Source organism: Coregonus lavaretus (assembly GCF_964263955.1).
Source record: "Coregonus lavaretus genome assembly, chromosome: 30".
NCBI lineage: Eukaryota > Metazoa > Chordata > Actinopteri > Salmoniformes > Salmonidae > Coregonus > Coregonus lavaretus.
The window spans coordinates 16,222,605-16,236,098 of record NC_140017.1 but is presented as its reverse complement, the minus strand read 5'-3'; the positions used below and the strand labels follow the sequence as shown (position 1 = coordinate 16,236,098).

Genomic DNA, 13,494 nt, shown 5'->3' with positions numbered 1-13,494 from the left:
TGGGCAGAACTGAAAAAGTGTGTGCGAGCAAGGAGGCCTACAAACCTGACTCAGTTACACCAGCTCTGTCAGGAGGAATGGGCCAAAATTCACCCAACTTATTGTGGGAAGCTTGTGGAAGGCTACCCGAAACGTTTGACCCAAGTTAAACAATGTAAAGGCAATGCTACCAAATACTAATTGAGTATATGTAAACTTCTGACCCACTGAAAATGTGATGAAAGAAATAAAAGCTGAAATAAATCATTCTCTCTACTATTATTCTGACATTTCACATTCTTAAAATAAAGTGGTGATCCTAACTGACCTAAGACACGGAATTGCTACTAGGATTAAATGTCAGGAATTGTGAAAAACTGAGTTTAAATGTATTTGGCTAAGGTGTATGTAAACTTCCGACTTCAACTGTAAGTGAGGCGAAGTCTTTCACTTTGCCTTGTGCTTTCTCCAAAAAGAGTACTTAGCTTTCTGCTTTGGAGGTTATCCAAACCCACTTCTCATGTCAGGTTGTGATAATTAATCTTTGCGACTTCAGTATTATTTTCCCATTTCAAGAGTATGGAGATCTACTTGCTGACGTTTTGGTCACAATACTCAAGAGACGCTGCTGGAGCTGGATTGGACATGTTCTAAGAATAAATGCAGATTCCATTCCAAGGTTAGCTGTCCATTGGACATGGAGAACAATGAAGAGTGAAGACTGAGAACCAGCAACACCAGTAGAGCTGGAGCACAATGGAGAAGATGGCCAAAGACGGCAGGAAGTGGAGATCCTTTGTTGCTGCCCAATGCTCCAGCCGGCGTGACGGGATGAGTGAGTCAATGAGCTGAGGTTTTACATATTAAATGCATGTTTATACACGTGAATTACAATGATCAAGTCTTGTCATAGTACATTTCCATTCAGTCAACAGAATCCTGTGAGTCAAATGTTTTCCTAGACACAAATAGACCTCTGGTGTAATAATAAGTACAAACACCACGGAACTCACACGAGACACCAGCTGGGTTTGTGTTCACTTAAACCTTTATTGTTACATCATTGAACATAGATAATAATAATGTGGTTCTTCTCATTTAAAAAAGGACAATGACCCTAGTAGGCCAAAATTCAGTCAAGTGGAGAGCTCACTCGATGCTCCGGGGGGGGCGGAGATTTCACTAAAGAACCAATGGAATGGTCTAAAATGTGCCGCCCATCCAGCGCCCAAAAACCAATGCACCCAGGGGTTGACCCTGAGTGGAACAACACAACCGCACACAGACAGAGAGAGACACCTATACCTGGGACACAGAAGCACATATATTACTGGAGCAGACCCACCAGCTAAACCCCACCTGTCAATCATCCACACAAGACCCGCCCACCCCACCTGTCAGTCATCCTCCACACAAGACCCGCCCACTGGCTACTCCGACCACTCCTGCGAAAAACACTGTCCTCATAATAGGGAAACCATACAACACTGTGAATACAATTATTACTCCTCCTTTATTTGTACAGAACTTGCATGTAAATAACAAAAACATGATAACCAATGTTTTTTTTAAACACTGTTTTAAAGCTTCCCCCAAAGTGGTTTTATACGTGTTCTACCTCTACCACACGTTGTCGCCTGAAGAAGGAGACGATTTTGGCACAAACCTGGCAAAGATACAGTAAATCAACCACAATGTACGGAGGGTTTCAAAATTATGCAGAAACCATCGAATCTACCCATGCACCAAGTAAGGCAACCTACTGCAGATTTTTAATATAGAAAGATATATATATCGTACTGCACTATGACAAGTGCACCTATTTCTACCACACCTGTAAGAACTCCTATCAGCAGCCTCTGCTGAATCTACACTTTAAACTGAGCTCATGGGTTGGTGGGGGATGTCAGGAACCGCCCCCTCTAGGACCCCAATGGCATCCTGGGTAATGTAGTCACATTCTACTGGAGAGAAGAAGCAACCAACATGGCAATGTCACCCAACACCTACTAAAATTATGCAAGGTACGCTCTTATGCTACAGTATCTTTATGGATATTCCAACCGTAAAATAGATTTATCAAATTCCAGATTTGTATTTTTCTTCCCGCAGAACTATTGTTTTGTTCACATTTATTTTGTAAATTTGTATCTACAGAAATACTAAATGGTCTGCATTGACTGAGTTTGTGTGTATTGGTGCACATCCGAACATGTGCAGTTGTATGTGTGAACAGGTGATGTGTGATACTGTGTGTGGGTGTGTTTTCTACAAATCTTTTGTTTTGATCAGAGTGACCAGGGGCTTGTCATCAGGGCTGTAGTCCTCGTAGGAGATGGGTGCGGCGTCGTACATGGCCGGCCGGGACTTCTTCCCAAATCTGAGAGAAGGAAGAAAACACATAAATGGAACATCACTTCAGGTAGGACAGCTAGCTACCTGCAAGACAGTTCTTAATGTTTCAAGTGTAGAGTTGTTAGGTTGAGAATGAAATACAGGTGACAGGTGAGTGTAGTGTTATAAAAGAGATGTTACATGTTACAAACAGAGTAATATGAATATGATGTTGTAAGAGAGGTATTACACATTTCCCCACAGTGTATTACAGGTGAGTATACCCTAGTGCTGGCAACCTTCCCAGTTTGGCCTGAAATCTACCGGAATGGGCCTTTATCTCGTGTTTTTTCTAGTATTACATTGTTATTGATTATTGCATTGTTGGGTTTTGAGTTTGTAAGAAAGGCATTGCACTGTACTTGTGCATGTGACATTAAAAACTTGAAACTTGAATGGGTCTTTCTCTTCCGGTGAACAGTAAAGCTATAACAGGAGGTGTTTCTAATGGCTGAATCAAATGAATACATTAAATATCAACAATGTTCTGGCACTTATATACTTATAGTAAGCAAGTCTACCCTGAGGTGTGACTGGTTCAGAGAGATTTGTGCCGTCTCACCTGGCGTGGCGGATGGAGGCGATGGCGTTGCTGAACTCGCTGTCGATGCTGCGGCAGTTGTAAAACTCCTGGTAGGCATGGCGAGACGAGCCCTGGTACTCGATGCGGCTGATGCGGCAGATGCCCACGATGAGGATGATGAGCATGAGGACGAAGGCCACGCACAGGGCGCCGATGATGATGTAGAGGGAGTGACGCGGCATGTTGGTCAGGGTGTCCTCGGGGTGGGCCGTCTTCCACTGCAAGTCTGAGAGAGAGAGAGAGAGAGAGAGAGAGAGACAGAGAGACAGACAGACAGACAGACAGACAGTTATGAATAACATAAGAAAGGCATGTGCATGTAATTATATTTCATAATTTACTCCTTCAAACAGGGGATTCTGGGTAATGTACTTACGTATCTCACAGCTGGCCCCTATCCAGCCTGGGGGGCAGTGGCAGGTGTAAGCATTTGATTGGTCGATGCAGGTTCCTCCGTGATGACAGGGGTGGCTCTCACACTCGTTTACATCAACCTCACAGGCCTCCCCTGAGAGAACCGGTAGGGGGGGGGGGGGGGGGGGGGTAGGGGGGATTATGTTTAACTGGAACATCGGGTACAGTTATATTTCCAAAAGGTTCAGAGGGGGTTTGCTCCCTAGTCAGAACAGCCTGTGTCCCCAAGGCCCATTATGATAGACTGGGTGACAGACATGTATTCACACACAGACGCATGCACGCACGCACACACAAAACACACACATACAGAGTTGAAATCCTCACCCAGGTAACCAGGTGGGCAGACACAGGTGGCGTTGAGGCCCACACTCTCACAGCGTCCACCATTCTGACAGTGAGCCGTCAGACAAGGATCCGTGTAGATCTCACAGTGTCTGCCTGCACAGGGACACACACACATATGGCCCGTTAATGACACTCACACAGTACGCTCTACAGACCTGGGTTCAAATACCATTGGAAATATTCCAAACTCTTTAAGCATTTGCTTAAGCCTGTCTGGAGTGCCAGGGGGGCTGTGTTTGCACTTTTGGGACTTTTCTATTGGTTCCATTGCAACAGACAAGCTCAATCAAGCACAGCATAAGTATCTGAAATGATTACAACTAGTATTTGAATCCAGGTCTGCTTTACATATGACAGTTTACACCAACACAGCACACTTTCTCGCAATCTACTACACAAATACATACTGTAGACAACATACAATCCCTTTTATGGATACATTTGTGATACAGGTTGTATAAACTCATTGAATTAGCATACATATTGCAGTATCAGCATCATCACACAAGCCCACCCCAGGATAACATATGTAAAAGTGTCCCCGTTGAGTTGTCAGTCACATTGGATGAAAATCAACACACACACACACCTACCTTCATACTGAGGAGTGCAGACACATTCGTAAGCATTGATGAGGTCTCTGCAGGTAGCGTAGTTCTGGCAGGGGGCTGACAGACACTCGTTGTATTCCTCCTCACAGTACAGACCATGGTACCCTGGGAGACACACACACACACCACACACACCACACACACCACACACACATTAAGTCACACTGTCTTTGATCATAATATTAGATGACAGTTAAAGTAATGATTACATTTAGATATCACTAACGAGAAGATCACGGTGGTACACTCCTCAGCACATATCATATTTTTTATGAGATGGTTTTAAAGGGTGAGTTAAAAGTAGTTTAATGTGCCTTTATTTCTACATAGAGATTATCACTTAGACGGAACAAGTCAATGCATTTGTTTCCCTACATGACTATGACAAAACCTTGTGGATGTTATATCCACAGACATCCTATTAAATTAATTCTAGATGTAATTCTATGGTTACATCGATAAAGCCTAGATTCAGCCGTGACTGTTAGTGGTCTATTAAATGCAGTACACTCTAGTTGCCACTGGGTGGCAGGTTTGCACTGGGACTGAGAACTGTGGGTCTTGATGTTTTTTCCTATAAAAGAGAAGCAGTATGAGCCCAAGGTCAGAACACAGTGATTAACAGAATCTCAGAGTTGATGTAGGACATTGTGTTCTTTCTTCAGAGCTTACAAGCAGAAGCTATTGTACTGAGTATAGACATGTCTGTATGTGTAATGTGTGTGTGAGTGTGTGTCGGGCTGTGTGTGTCTGGCTGTCTGCTGGTGTGTTCATGTGTTTGTCGTTTACCATGAGAAGAAACATTTACATACAAAGTAAGCCTTGATAAATCACAGAGGTTCTCATAAAAAGCCAGTGAAATGTCAAGTGCCTTTCCCAGACTCCCAGACCCATTTCCTCTGGCTAGTCTGACTCTCCTCTGTCTGATATGGATACAGGGAGCCTAGGATCCACTAGAGTATATATCAGCTCCCTCACAGCCTCCTCTCCTTGTAGAGGACGCAGACACCAGCTGGCATATTGATGAACAGGAGAAAAGGTCAATTATTTCCCTAAACGAGTCTGATGTGTGTGTCTGTCTGTGTATGTGTGTGTGTGTGTTTGCGTTTGTGTGTGTGTTTGTATGTGTGTATGTGTGTGCGTGTGTTTTGGTTGCGTGTGTGTGTGTGCGTGTGTTTTGGTTGCGTGTGTCCCTTCTTGCATGTGTGTGTGTGGAGTCTGGGTGTGGAGTGTTAAGCGTATCATCTGGAATGCTGATTGCGAATCACCAATCACATCATTCCCATTAGAAGCGGGCTGTCTGAACGGAGATGTGTGATTGGACGGCATCATCTGCCCAACTTGTGTAGACAGACAACGGCTGCAGACATACAATGGTCTGGAAGGAAGTGAAAAGCACCTGTCTCACTTAATAAAAAGAGATCCTAATAAAAATCAGTCACCATGGCAACCAGATGACAGAGGAGGGGGAGAGGGAAATGAGGTGAGGAAAGAGAAATAAAGAGAGAGAAGAGAGGAGGACAGAGAGAAAGAGATGAAGAGCAATGGAGAGTAACAGAGAATAGGTTAGAGTGAAAGGTGAAAATAGATATTATGTGTGAATATACTGTCAGTATACAGTACATGGGAAGGAACTGTCACGATCGTTATAATGAGTGGACCAAGGCGCAGCGTGATATGCGTACATCTTCTTTAATAGAGTACTTAGCAACACAATAACACAACAAACGATACGTGACGTCCTCGGTTAACAAAGCACAAACCTACACGGAACAAGATCCCACGAATCACAAGTGCACAAAAGGCTGCCTAAGTATGGTTCCCAATCAGAGACAACAAGCAACAGCTGATTCTCGTTGCCTCTGATTGAGAACCACCCCGGCCAACATAGAAACACATAACCTAGAACAGAACATAGAAAACGAAACATAGACACTACAAAAAGAAACTAACACCCTGGCTCAACATACACGAGTCCCCAGAGCCAGGGCGTGACAGGAACATACTGTACCAATGCAAGGTCTGAGGTTGTTTCTATGAGAGAACAAATAACATAATGCAATATTATGAGACAAGAATATACTAATAAGAGTATGAACACGGTGAGAAGTACCTGGCTACAGAGGACAATAGAGGACAGTCTGAATCGATAGTCTGGTCACCAAAGGAACTATTTTAAGTGAAGTGATCTAAAATGGTGGAATTGGGTTGTTTCTGTAAAAAATGTAAAACAGCCATTACTAATTTAGAGTGTATCTCACTCCCCGCCCAACCTAAGATTGCAAATTAAATCAAAATGTAACTGCAAGAAAGAAAGATATATAAAGGGAACTCTAGGACAGACTGATAGGGAGGGGGAGCAGCCTGTCACACTGTGTTGATGGTTCTATTGATAGGGTCCTGCAGTCACACTCAGACCTGGGTTCAAATACTATTTTAAATCTTTCCAATATTACTACCATTTGTTTAGCCTGCCTGGAGTGCCAAATGGGTGGGGTTTGCAATTTTGCGACTATTCTATTGGTTCCCTTGTACCAGGCAAGCGCAATCAAGTCCAGCTAAAGTAATTGAAATGATTTCGAATACTATTTGAACTCAGGTCTGGTTACACCGCTGGGTAATTGCTGAATAAGGGATAATGATTTGTCATGATTCCACACCATTAATCTGAGCATGGAACCACAAAAACCAGTGGCATGATCAATGAGCCTGTAATGACACGTCAGTCATGGTCACCGTATTACCGACTGTGTGTCTGCATCAATTATATCACTGGGGTGGGGAATGGGTTGTGGAATGATGAGTAGTAACAATGCTAATTTATGATGCTGTACAGTGCATTCGGAAAGTATTCAGACCCCTTCACTTTTTCCACATTTTGTTAAGTTACAGCCTTATTCTAAAATGGATTTGTCACGCCTACTCCCGCTCCCGCTCCCTCTCTCCAGCGCTCGACTTCGCCAGTCTACTAACCACCGGCCCTGGCAACAATCATTACCTACGCCCCATCATTACTCACACCTGCGCCCCATCAATACGCACACCTGGTCATCATTGTCTCTTTAATTACTCCCCCTTTATTTAGCCATCAGTAGACAGCAGTCACTAGGTAGTATTGTTTTCTCTCACGTTCTGTACGCTTCTCATGTTCTGTTCATCTGCATCGTTTCATTATTAAACTCACCTTCTGCACCTGCTTCCTGACTCCCGGCGTATTTCGTTACAGAATACAATACGCAATATGGAAGCAGCAGAGGATAAAACACATTTCCAGACGGTCAAGGAACACTCCACCAACACCACGATCAGCTGGCGCAACTGGGTACGGCCATGGAGGAGGTCCTCCGCGTTCTCTACCGCCTCGACACACCCAGCGAGGCGAGGCTCTCCATACCCCTATCAGAGGGCCTCCTACCACGGGTCGTCACAGTGAGCCAGTCCCCCAGCCTACCCAGCCGTCCGCCCAGGACAGCGACGCCTGACTGTCCCTTCCGGAGAAGTATGACAGTACTCCATCGAAATGCCGTGGCTTCCTACTCCAGTGCTCCCTTTATTTTGCCCATCAGACGGGAGCCCCCACCACCGAGAGGTCCAAGGTTGCCACGGTAATTTCCCTGCTGACCGGGTGGGCGTTGGAGTGGGCTACGGCCGTCTGGGAGAGAGGAGAGGAGAAGCTGGGTTCCTATGAGAGGTTCATGGCTCTGTTCAGGGTGGTCTTCGACCATTCTCCAGAGGGCAGAGAGGGAGGTGAGCAAGAGAGAGGGGGGCAGGGTGCCCAGATCGCTGTGGAGTACGCCTTCACCTTTCGGACTGTAGCAGTCTCCAGCGGATGGAATGAGCCGGCGCTCCACACTCTATTCCGGAGAGGACTGCGCAACGAGGTCCAGACGGAGTTGGCGTGTCAGGATGACAACCTATCCTTGGACGCACTCATCGTGATGGCCATCCGTATGTGCCCAATCCAAATCTCCCTGGGACGCTCCAGCAGGGAAACTACTTCCCCTTCCCGTGCCTCAGCGGCCTTGTCCACAGACTTCGTAACTGATCTCCCCCTTTCTGATGGTTTTACCACCATTATGGTTGTTGTTGACAGATTCTCTAAATCCTGCCGTTTCATCCCTCTCTCTGGTCAACCTACCGCTCTCCAGGTCGCTGAGGCACTATTCCAGCAGGTCTTCCGGAACCTCTCTGTGGAGATGGGAGAACCTTCCAGAAGGACAACCATCTCTGAAGCACTCCACCAATCAGGCCTTTATGGTAGAGTGGCCAGACGGAAGCCACTCCTCAGTAAAAGGCACATGACAGCCCGCTTGGAGTTTGCCAAAAGGCACCTAAAGGACTCTCAGACCATGAGAAACAAGATTCTCTGGTCTGATGAAACCAAGATTGAACTCTTTGGCCTGAATGCCAAGCGTCACATCTGGAGGAAACCTAACACCATCCCTACGGTGAAGCATGGTGGTAGCATCATGCTGTGGGGATGTTTTTCAGCGGCAGGGACTGGGAGACTAGTCAGGATCGAGGGAAAGATGAACGGAGCAAAGTACAGAGAGATCCTTGATGAAAACATGCTTCAGAGTGCTCAGGACCTCTGACGGGGGCGAAGGTTCACCTTCCAACAGGACAACAACCCTAAGCACACAGCCAAGACAATGCAGGAGTGGCTTCGGGACAAGTCTCTGAATGTCCTTGATGTCACGCCTGCTCCCGCTCCCCCTCCCTGGCACTCGAGGGTGCCAGGCTGCCCATCATTACGCACACCTGTCACCATTGTTACGCGCATCAGCGCTTCATTGGACTCACCTGAACTTCATCACGGCTTACTGACCTCCCCTATATCTGTCTGTTCCTCTGTTTGATCCTTGTGTCAGCATTGATTTTGTTTCATTTCCCCTGTCCAGACACTGTCCCTGTTTTGTTCCATGTCTTTTATTTATTAAATAATCACCCTGTACTTGCTTCCCGTCTCCCAGCGTCTGTCGAACCAAGATCGTTACACTTGAATGGCCCAGCCAGAGCCCGGACTTGAACCCGATCGAACATCTCTGGAGAGACCTGAAAATAGCTATGCAGCAACACTCCCCATCCAACCTGACAGAGCTTGAGAGGATCTGCAGAGAAGAATGGGAGAAACTCCCCAAATACAGGTGTGCCAAGCTTGTAGCGTCATACCCAAGAAGACTCGAGGCTGTAATCGCTGCCAAAGGTGCTTCAACAAAGTTTTCAGTAAAGGGTCTGAATACTTATGTAAATGAAATATATGTTTTTTATTTTTTTATTTTTTTCAAAAGAAAACTGTTTTTGCTTTGTCATTATGGAGTATTGTGTGTAGATTGATGGGGGGGGGGACAATTCAATCAATTTTTTAATAAGGCTGCAAAGTAACAAAATTTGGAAAAAGTGAAGGGGTCTGAATACTTTCGTAATGCACTGTATATTATATGTGGCAGGTTCACTGTAATATCTGATTTATTGTGGGAGAATCAATCTGTTAGTTAGTCTTACAGCTTATCTATAGTGTGTTTGTATGGGGGCAACCCCTGTGCCCCCATACAAACACACACACGCTCACTCGCACGCAGACACACCCACCCACAAACACAGGATGGCTCACCTGGGACACACAGACACCTGTAGCTGGTCCCCACACTGCGGCAGATCCCGTGGGCACAGGGGTTGAGGGCACAGAAGTCCACCAGCTGGGCACAGGTCGGGCCGGTGAAGCCGGCGGCACAGCTGCAGCCGAAGTCCAGGCCGGGACCCTGGGGGAAGCAGCTCCCGTTGTTGTGGCAGGGGCTGGAGGCACATGGGTCCACCCTCTGATCACACATACTGCCCTGATACCCTGAGAGAGATGATGGGAGAACAAGAGAGTGAGAGAGAGGAGCGAGAAAGAGAGAGAGAGAGAGTGAGACAAAGAGAAAGAGAAAGATAGGGAGAGAGAATGACAGAGAGCAGAAAGAGAGAGAATGAAGGAAAGAAAATTAGAGAGAAAGAAAGAAAGAAAGAAAGAAAAGAAAGAAAGAAAGAAAGAAAGAAAGAAAGAAAGAAAGAAAGAAAGAAAGAAAGAAAGAAAGAAAGAAAGAAAGAAAGAAAGAAAGAAAGAAATAAAGAAAGAAAGAAAGAAAGAAAGAAAGAAAGAAAGAAAGAAAGAAAGAGGGTGGGGAGCATCTGGTCTGGTGGCAGGAATGCTGTGGGGTTCTGGGGGTGTGAAGGACCGCATTGTGGGTGTTGAGGCGGCTCTGTGGACTCACTGGATGTAGCCTACAGCATCTGTTTTGTCTACACACACACACACACACAAACCCGTCCCACATCCCCCGCCCACACACAAACACATACAAACAAACAGACACTGTTATTCAACACAAGCCAGCAAGCACATACTTAAAGACATGTTCTGGTACTTTGGCAACTAGTAAATCTTTTTTAAACCTCCCACTTTGGGCTGGATGTGTAGTTCATACATGCATAATTGATGAGAAAGAAAGAAAGAAAGCCCACAGAGAAACCCACTGACTCCAGCAGATTATTCCTCCCTCTCTGCAGTGGCAGTGAGATAATAAATGTCCATCAGTCTGGGTGTATAGAGTCCGCCCTGCATCTGGACAAATGAATCAGCAGACCCTGAAAGCCTCTCTTCATTAGCCGATGGAATACACACACTGACGCAATCAACATGCTCCTAGATTATATTGACTGTGTAACACACACGCACACGCACACACACACACGCACACACACACACACACAGGCCAACACACACACATAGGCTGACACAAACACACTCACATAGGCATGCTCACACACGCTCACACATGATCACACACACACACACAATAAACTACAGTCAGTCTCCTCTCTGCGCTACCATGGCGATGATCCTGATAAAACAGCTTGTGATTGAACCATTCTCCTGAGGAGGGAGGAAGGACAGAGGGGAGGGTGGACAGAGGGGAGGAGGGAAGAGGGGAGGGGGCACCTTGAGAGTGGCAGAGATGGAGGCAGCGATTGCAGAAGGTGTGACAAAGTGGAGGTTTGATTGAGGGTGACCTCAATTTATGATCAGTCTTTCTCATAAGAGCAACAGGATGCAGGAGGCTAGTGGAGCAGCCAGGTCACACCAGATAGGCTGCAGTATTAGACGTTTGTCCAGGTGCCCAGGACGTCGGGAGATGCCTTCAATACCAGTCACTAGAGGCAACGTGAGCACTTATTACCATCGAGTAGGCTCACGGCTTGCTAGGGCGTTGTGGATGGGGATAGAGGAAGGGCTTAAAGGTCACGAACAAAAAGGTCCCATGTAAAATAGCCTTTTATCATCCATAATATTTTGGGGCGATAGAAATGCTCAAAATTTGAGAATAATTACTTTTTCTCTCATGCCCAACTACCAGGAAGTTTGAAAAGACACCCTGAGTGGGCGGGGATCTTATATTCATGAGCTTGCCTTGACTGACAGCTCTTTTAAACGCCTATGTCAAGAAATCTGGATGCAGTGAGCACAGTTGCAGTAAATTCCACCTCAAGCTAATTTAGTGACACACAAAGCAACTCAAACAACATTGAAATTGCATCAATAGCTAGGTTTCCATCCAATTGGTGACAGATTATCATGCGAATATTCCAAAATCCACATAAAGAAAATATGCAAATTTTTCCACCAGTGGTGTGTTTCCACCAAATCAGCACGTGATGACATAGTGCACACAAAAATAAATGTTTCACTTAAGATTTCATGTACCGAATCAAAATCTAGAGTTCAATGTGTTTCCATCGCATTTTCCACTCTATCGATAGTTTTGTCCGAAAAACTGTTGCTTTAAATAGCAAATGTGCCTTCTCTGGTCTTGGCACATGTGCTCCAGCCAACAGCTGGCAGTTACAGTGTGGGTAGGCTGTGTGGGTAGGCTAGTCTACATGACGAGATTATTATGGATAAGAGCAAGAATTTTTTTTTTGTCAAACGGCAGTCAAGCTTAGGTAAAAGAATATCATGTTAACATTGGTATATTAAAATGAGAGGGTCACCCTATTCCCTTAATAATCCCGCCTCCTGAATCCAAGTGTTTGACGTGGGGGAGGGGACCAGTCACTTTATGATCAAACTGTATCAATGTAGAAGCAACAGTCAGTTTTCATACTTTGGCCATCATACTTTGATTTGGTATCATCCAAAAATCATAACATTTCATGATATTGACTGTTCCTGACCTTTAAACCACGTTCTACAGCGGGTTCAATCCCATTGCTAGGCACCCATTCTTATTTTTTCTGTTTTAACCCAAACCTCAACCCCCTGGACAAACGTTGGATACTGAAGTGAGGCAGTGAGATCTTGTTGAGTGGAGAAGTAACACACACAATCGCACATTATCTCAGATGTAGTAGAAAAGGAGACATGACAAGAGGTAAAGACAAGAGAGAGGTCAATGTGATAGGAAGGAAGAAAATCACAGCTCTATTCCTTTATCTCTGTAGAAGTCTGCACTTTCACACCCTGCTGTGTGCGTTTGCCTTGGGCAGTGTTGTCAGGGAGACTGGCTGAGTGTATCTGCACATGAGGTGTCTCTCTCTCTCTCTCTCTCTCTCTCTCTCTCTCTCTCTCTCTCTCTCTCTCTCTCTCTCTCTCTCTCTCTCTCTCTCTCTCTCTCTCTCTCTCTCTCTCTCTCTCTCTCTCTCTCTCTCTCTCTCTCTCTCTCTCTCTCTCTCTCTCTCTCTCTCTCTCTCTCTCTCTCTCTCTCTCTCTCTCTCTCTCTCTCTCCTCTCTCTCTCTCTCTCTCTCTCTCTCTCTCTCTCTCTCTCAATTTAAGGGCTTTATTGGCATGGAAAACATATGTTAACATTGCCAAAGCAAGCGAAGTAGATAATAAACAAAATAATAAAAAATTAACAGTAAACATTACATTCACAAAAGTTCCAAAAGAATAAAGACATTTCAAATGTCGTATTATGTGCAAATAGTCTTTCTCTCTCTCCTCGCCTCTGATCATGCTGACAACTCTCCCCAAGACCAAGCTCATAATTCATTATGACACAGGGGGTATGGGTCAGCAGGCATGGTAAAGACACACACACATGCACGCACATGCATACAGAGGAACCCCCCCCCCCACCACCACCACCACACACTTTACCAAGCCTACACACTTAAACAGATTTCCA

At 45.4% G+C, this 13,494-nt stretch overlaps 1 protein-coding gene across 1 annotated transcript in view; it reads right to left on the bottom strand.

The window, feature by feature from the left end:
* Nucleotides 1–1,006: 1,006 nt before the first annotated feature.
* Nucleotides 1,007–13,494, bottom strand: part of LOC311105423 (delta and Notch-like epidermal growth factor-related receptor) — a 60,678-nt gene continuing 48,190 nt past the window's right edge. The window contains exons 8-13 of the mRNA XM_084147574.1: nucleotides 9,944–10,174; nucleotides 4,312–4,434; nucleotides 3,698–3,811; nucleotides 3,333–3,464; nucleotides 2,936–3,182; nucleotides 1,007–2,359 (exon numbers count right to left, since the gene is read on the bottom strand). Coding sequence (XP_084003700.1) covers nucleotides 2,248–2,359; nucleotides 2,936–3,182; nucleotides 3,333–3,464; nucleotides 3,698–3,811; nucleotides 4,312–4,434; nucleotides 9,944–10,174 — 959 coding nt within the window. The 3' untranslated portion in view covers nucleotides 1,007–2,247. The remainder of the gene's footprint in view (nucleotides 2,360–2,935; nucleotides 3,183–3,332; nucleotides 3,465–3,697; nucleotides 3,812–4,311; nucleotides 4,435–9,943; nucleotides 10,175–13,494) is intronic.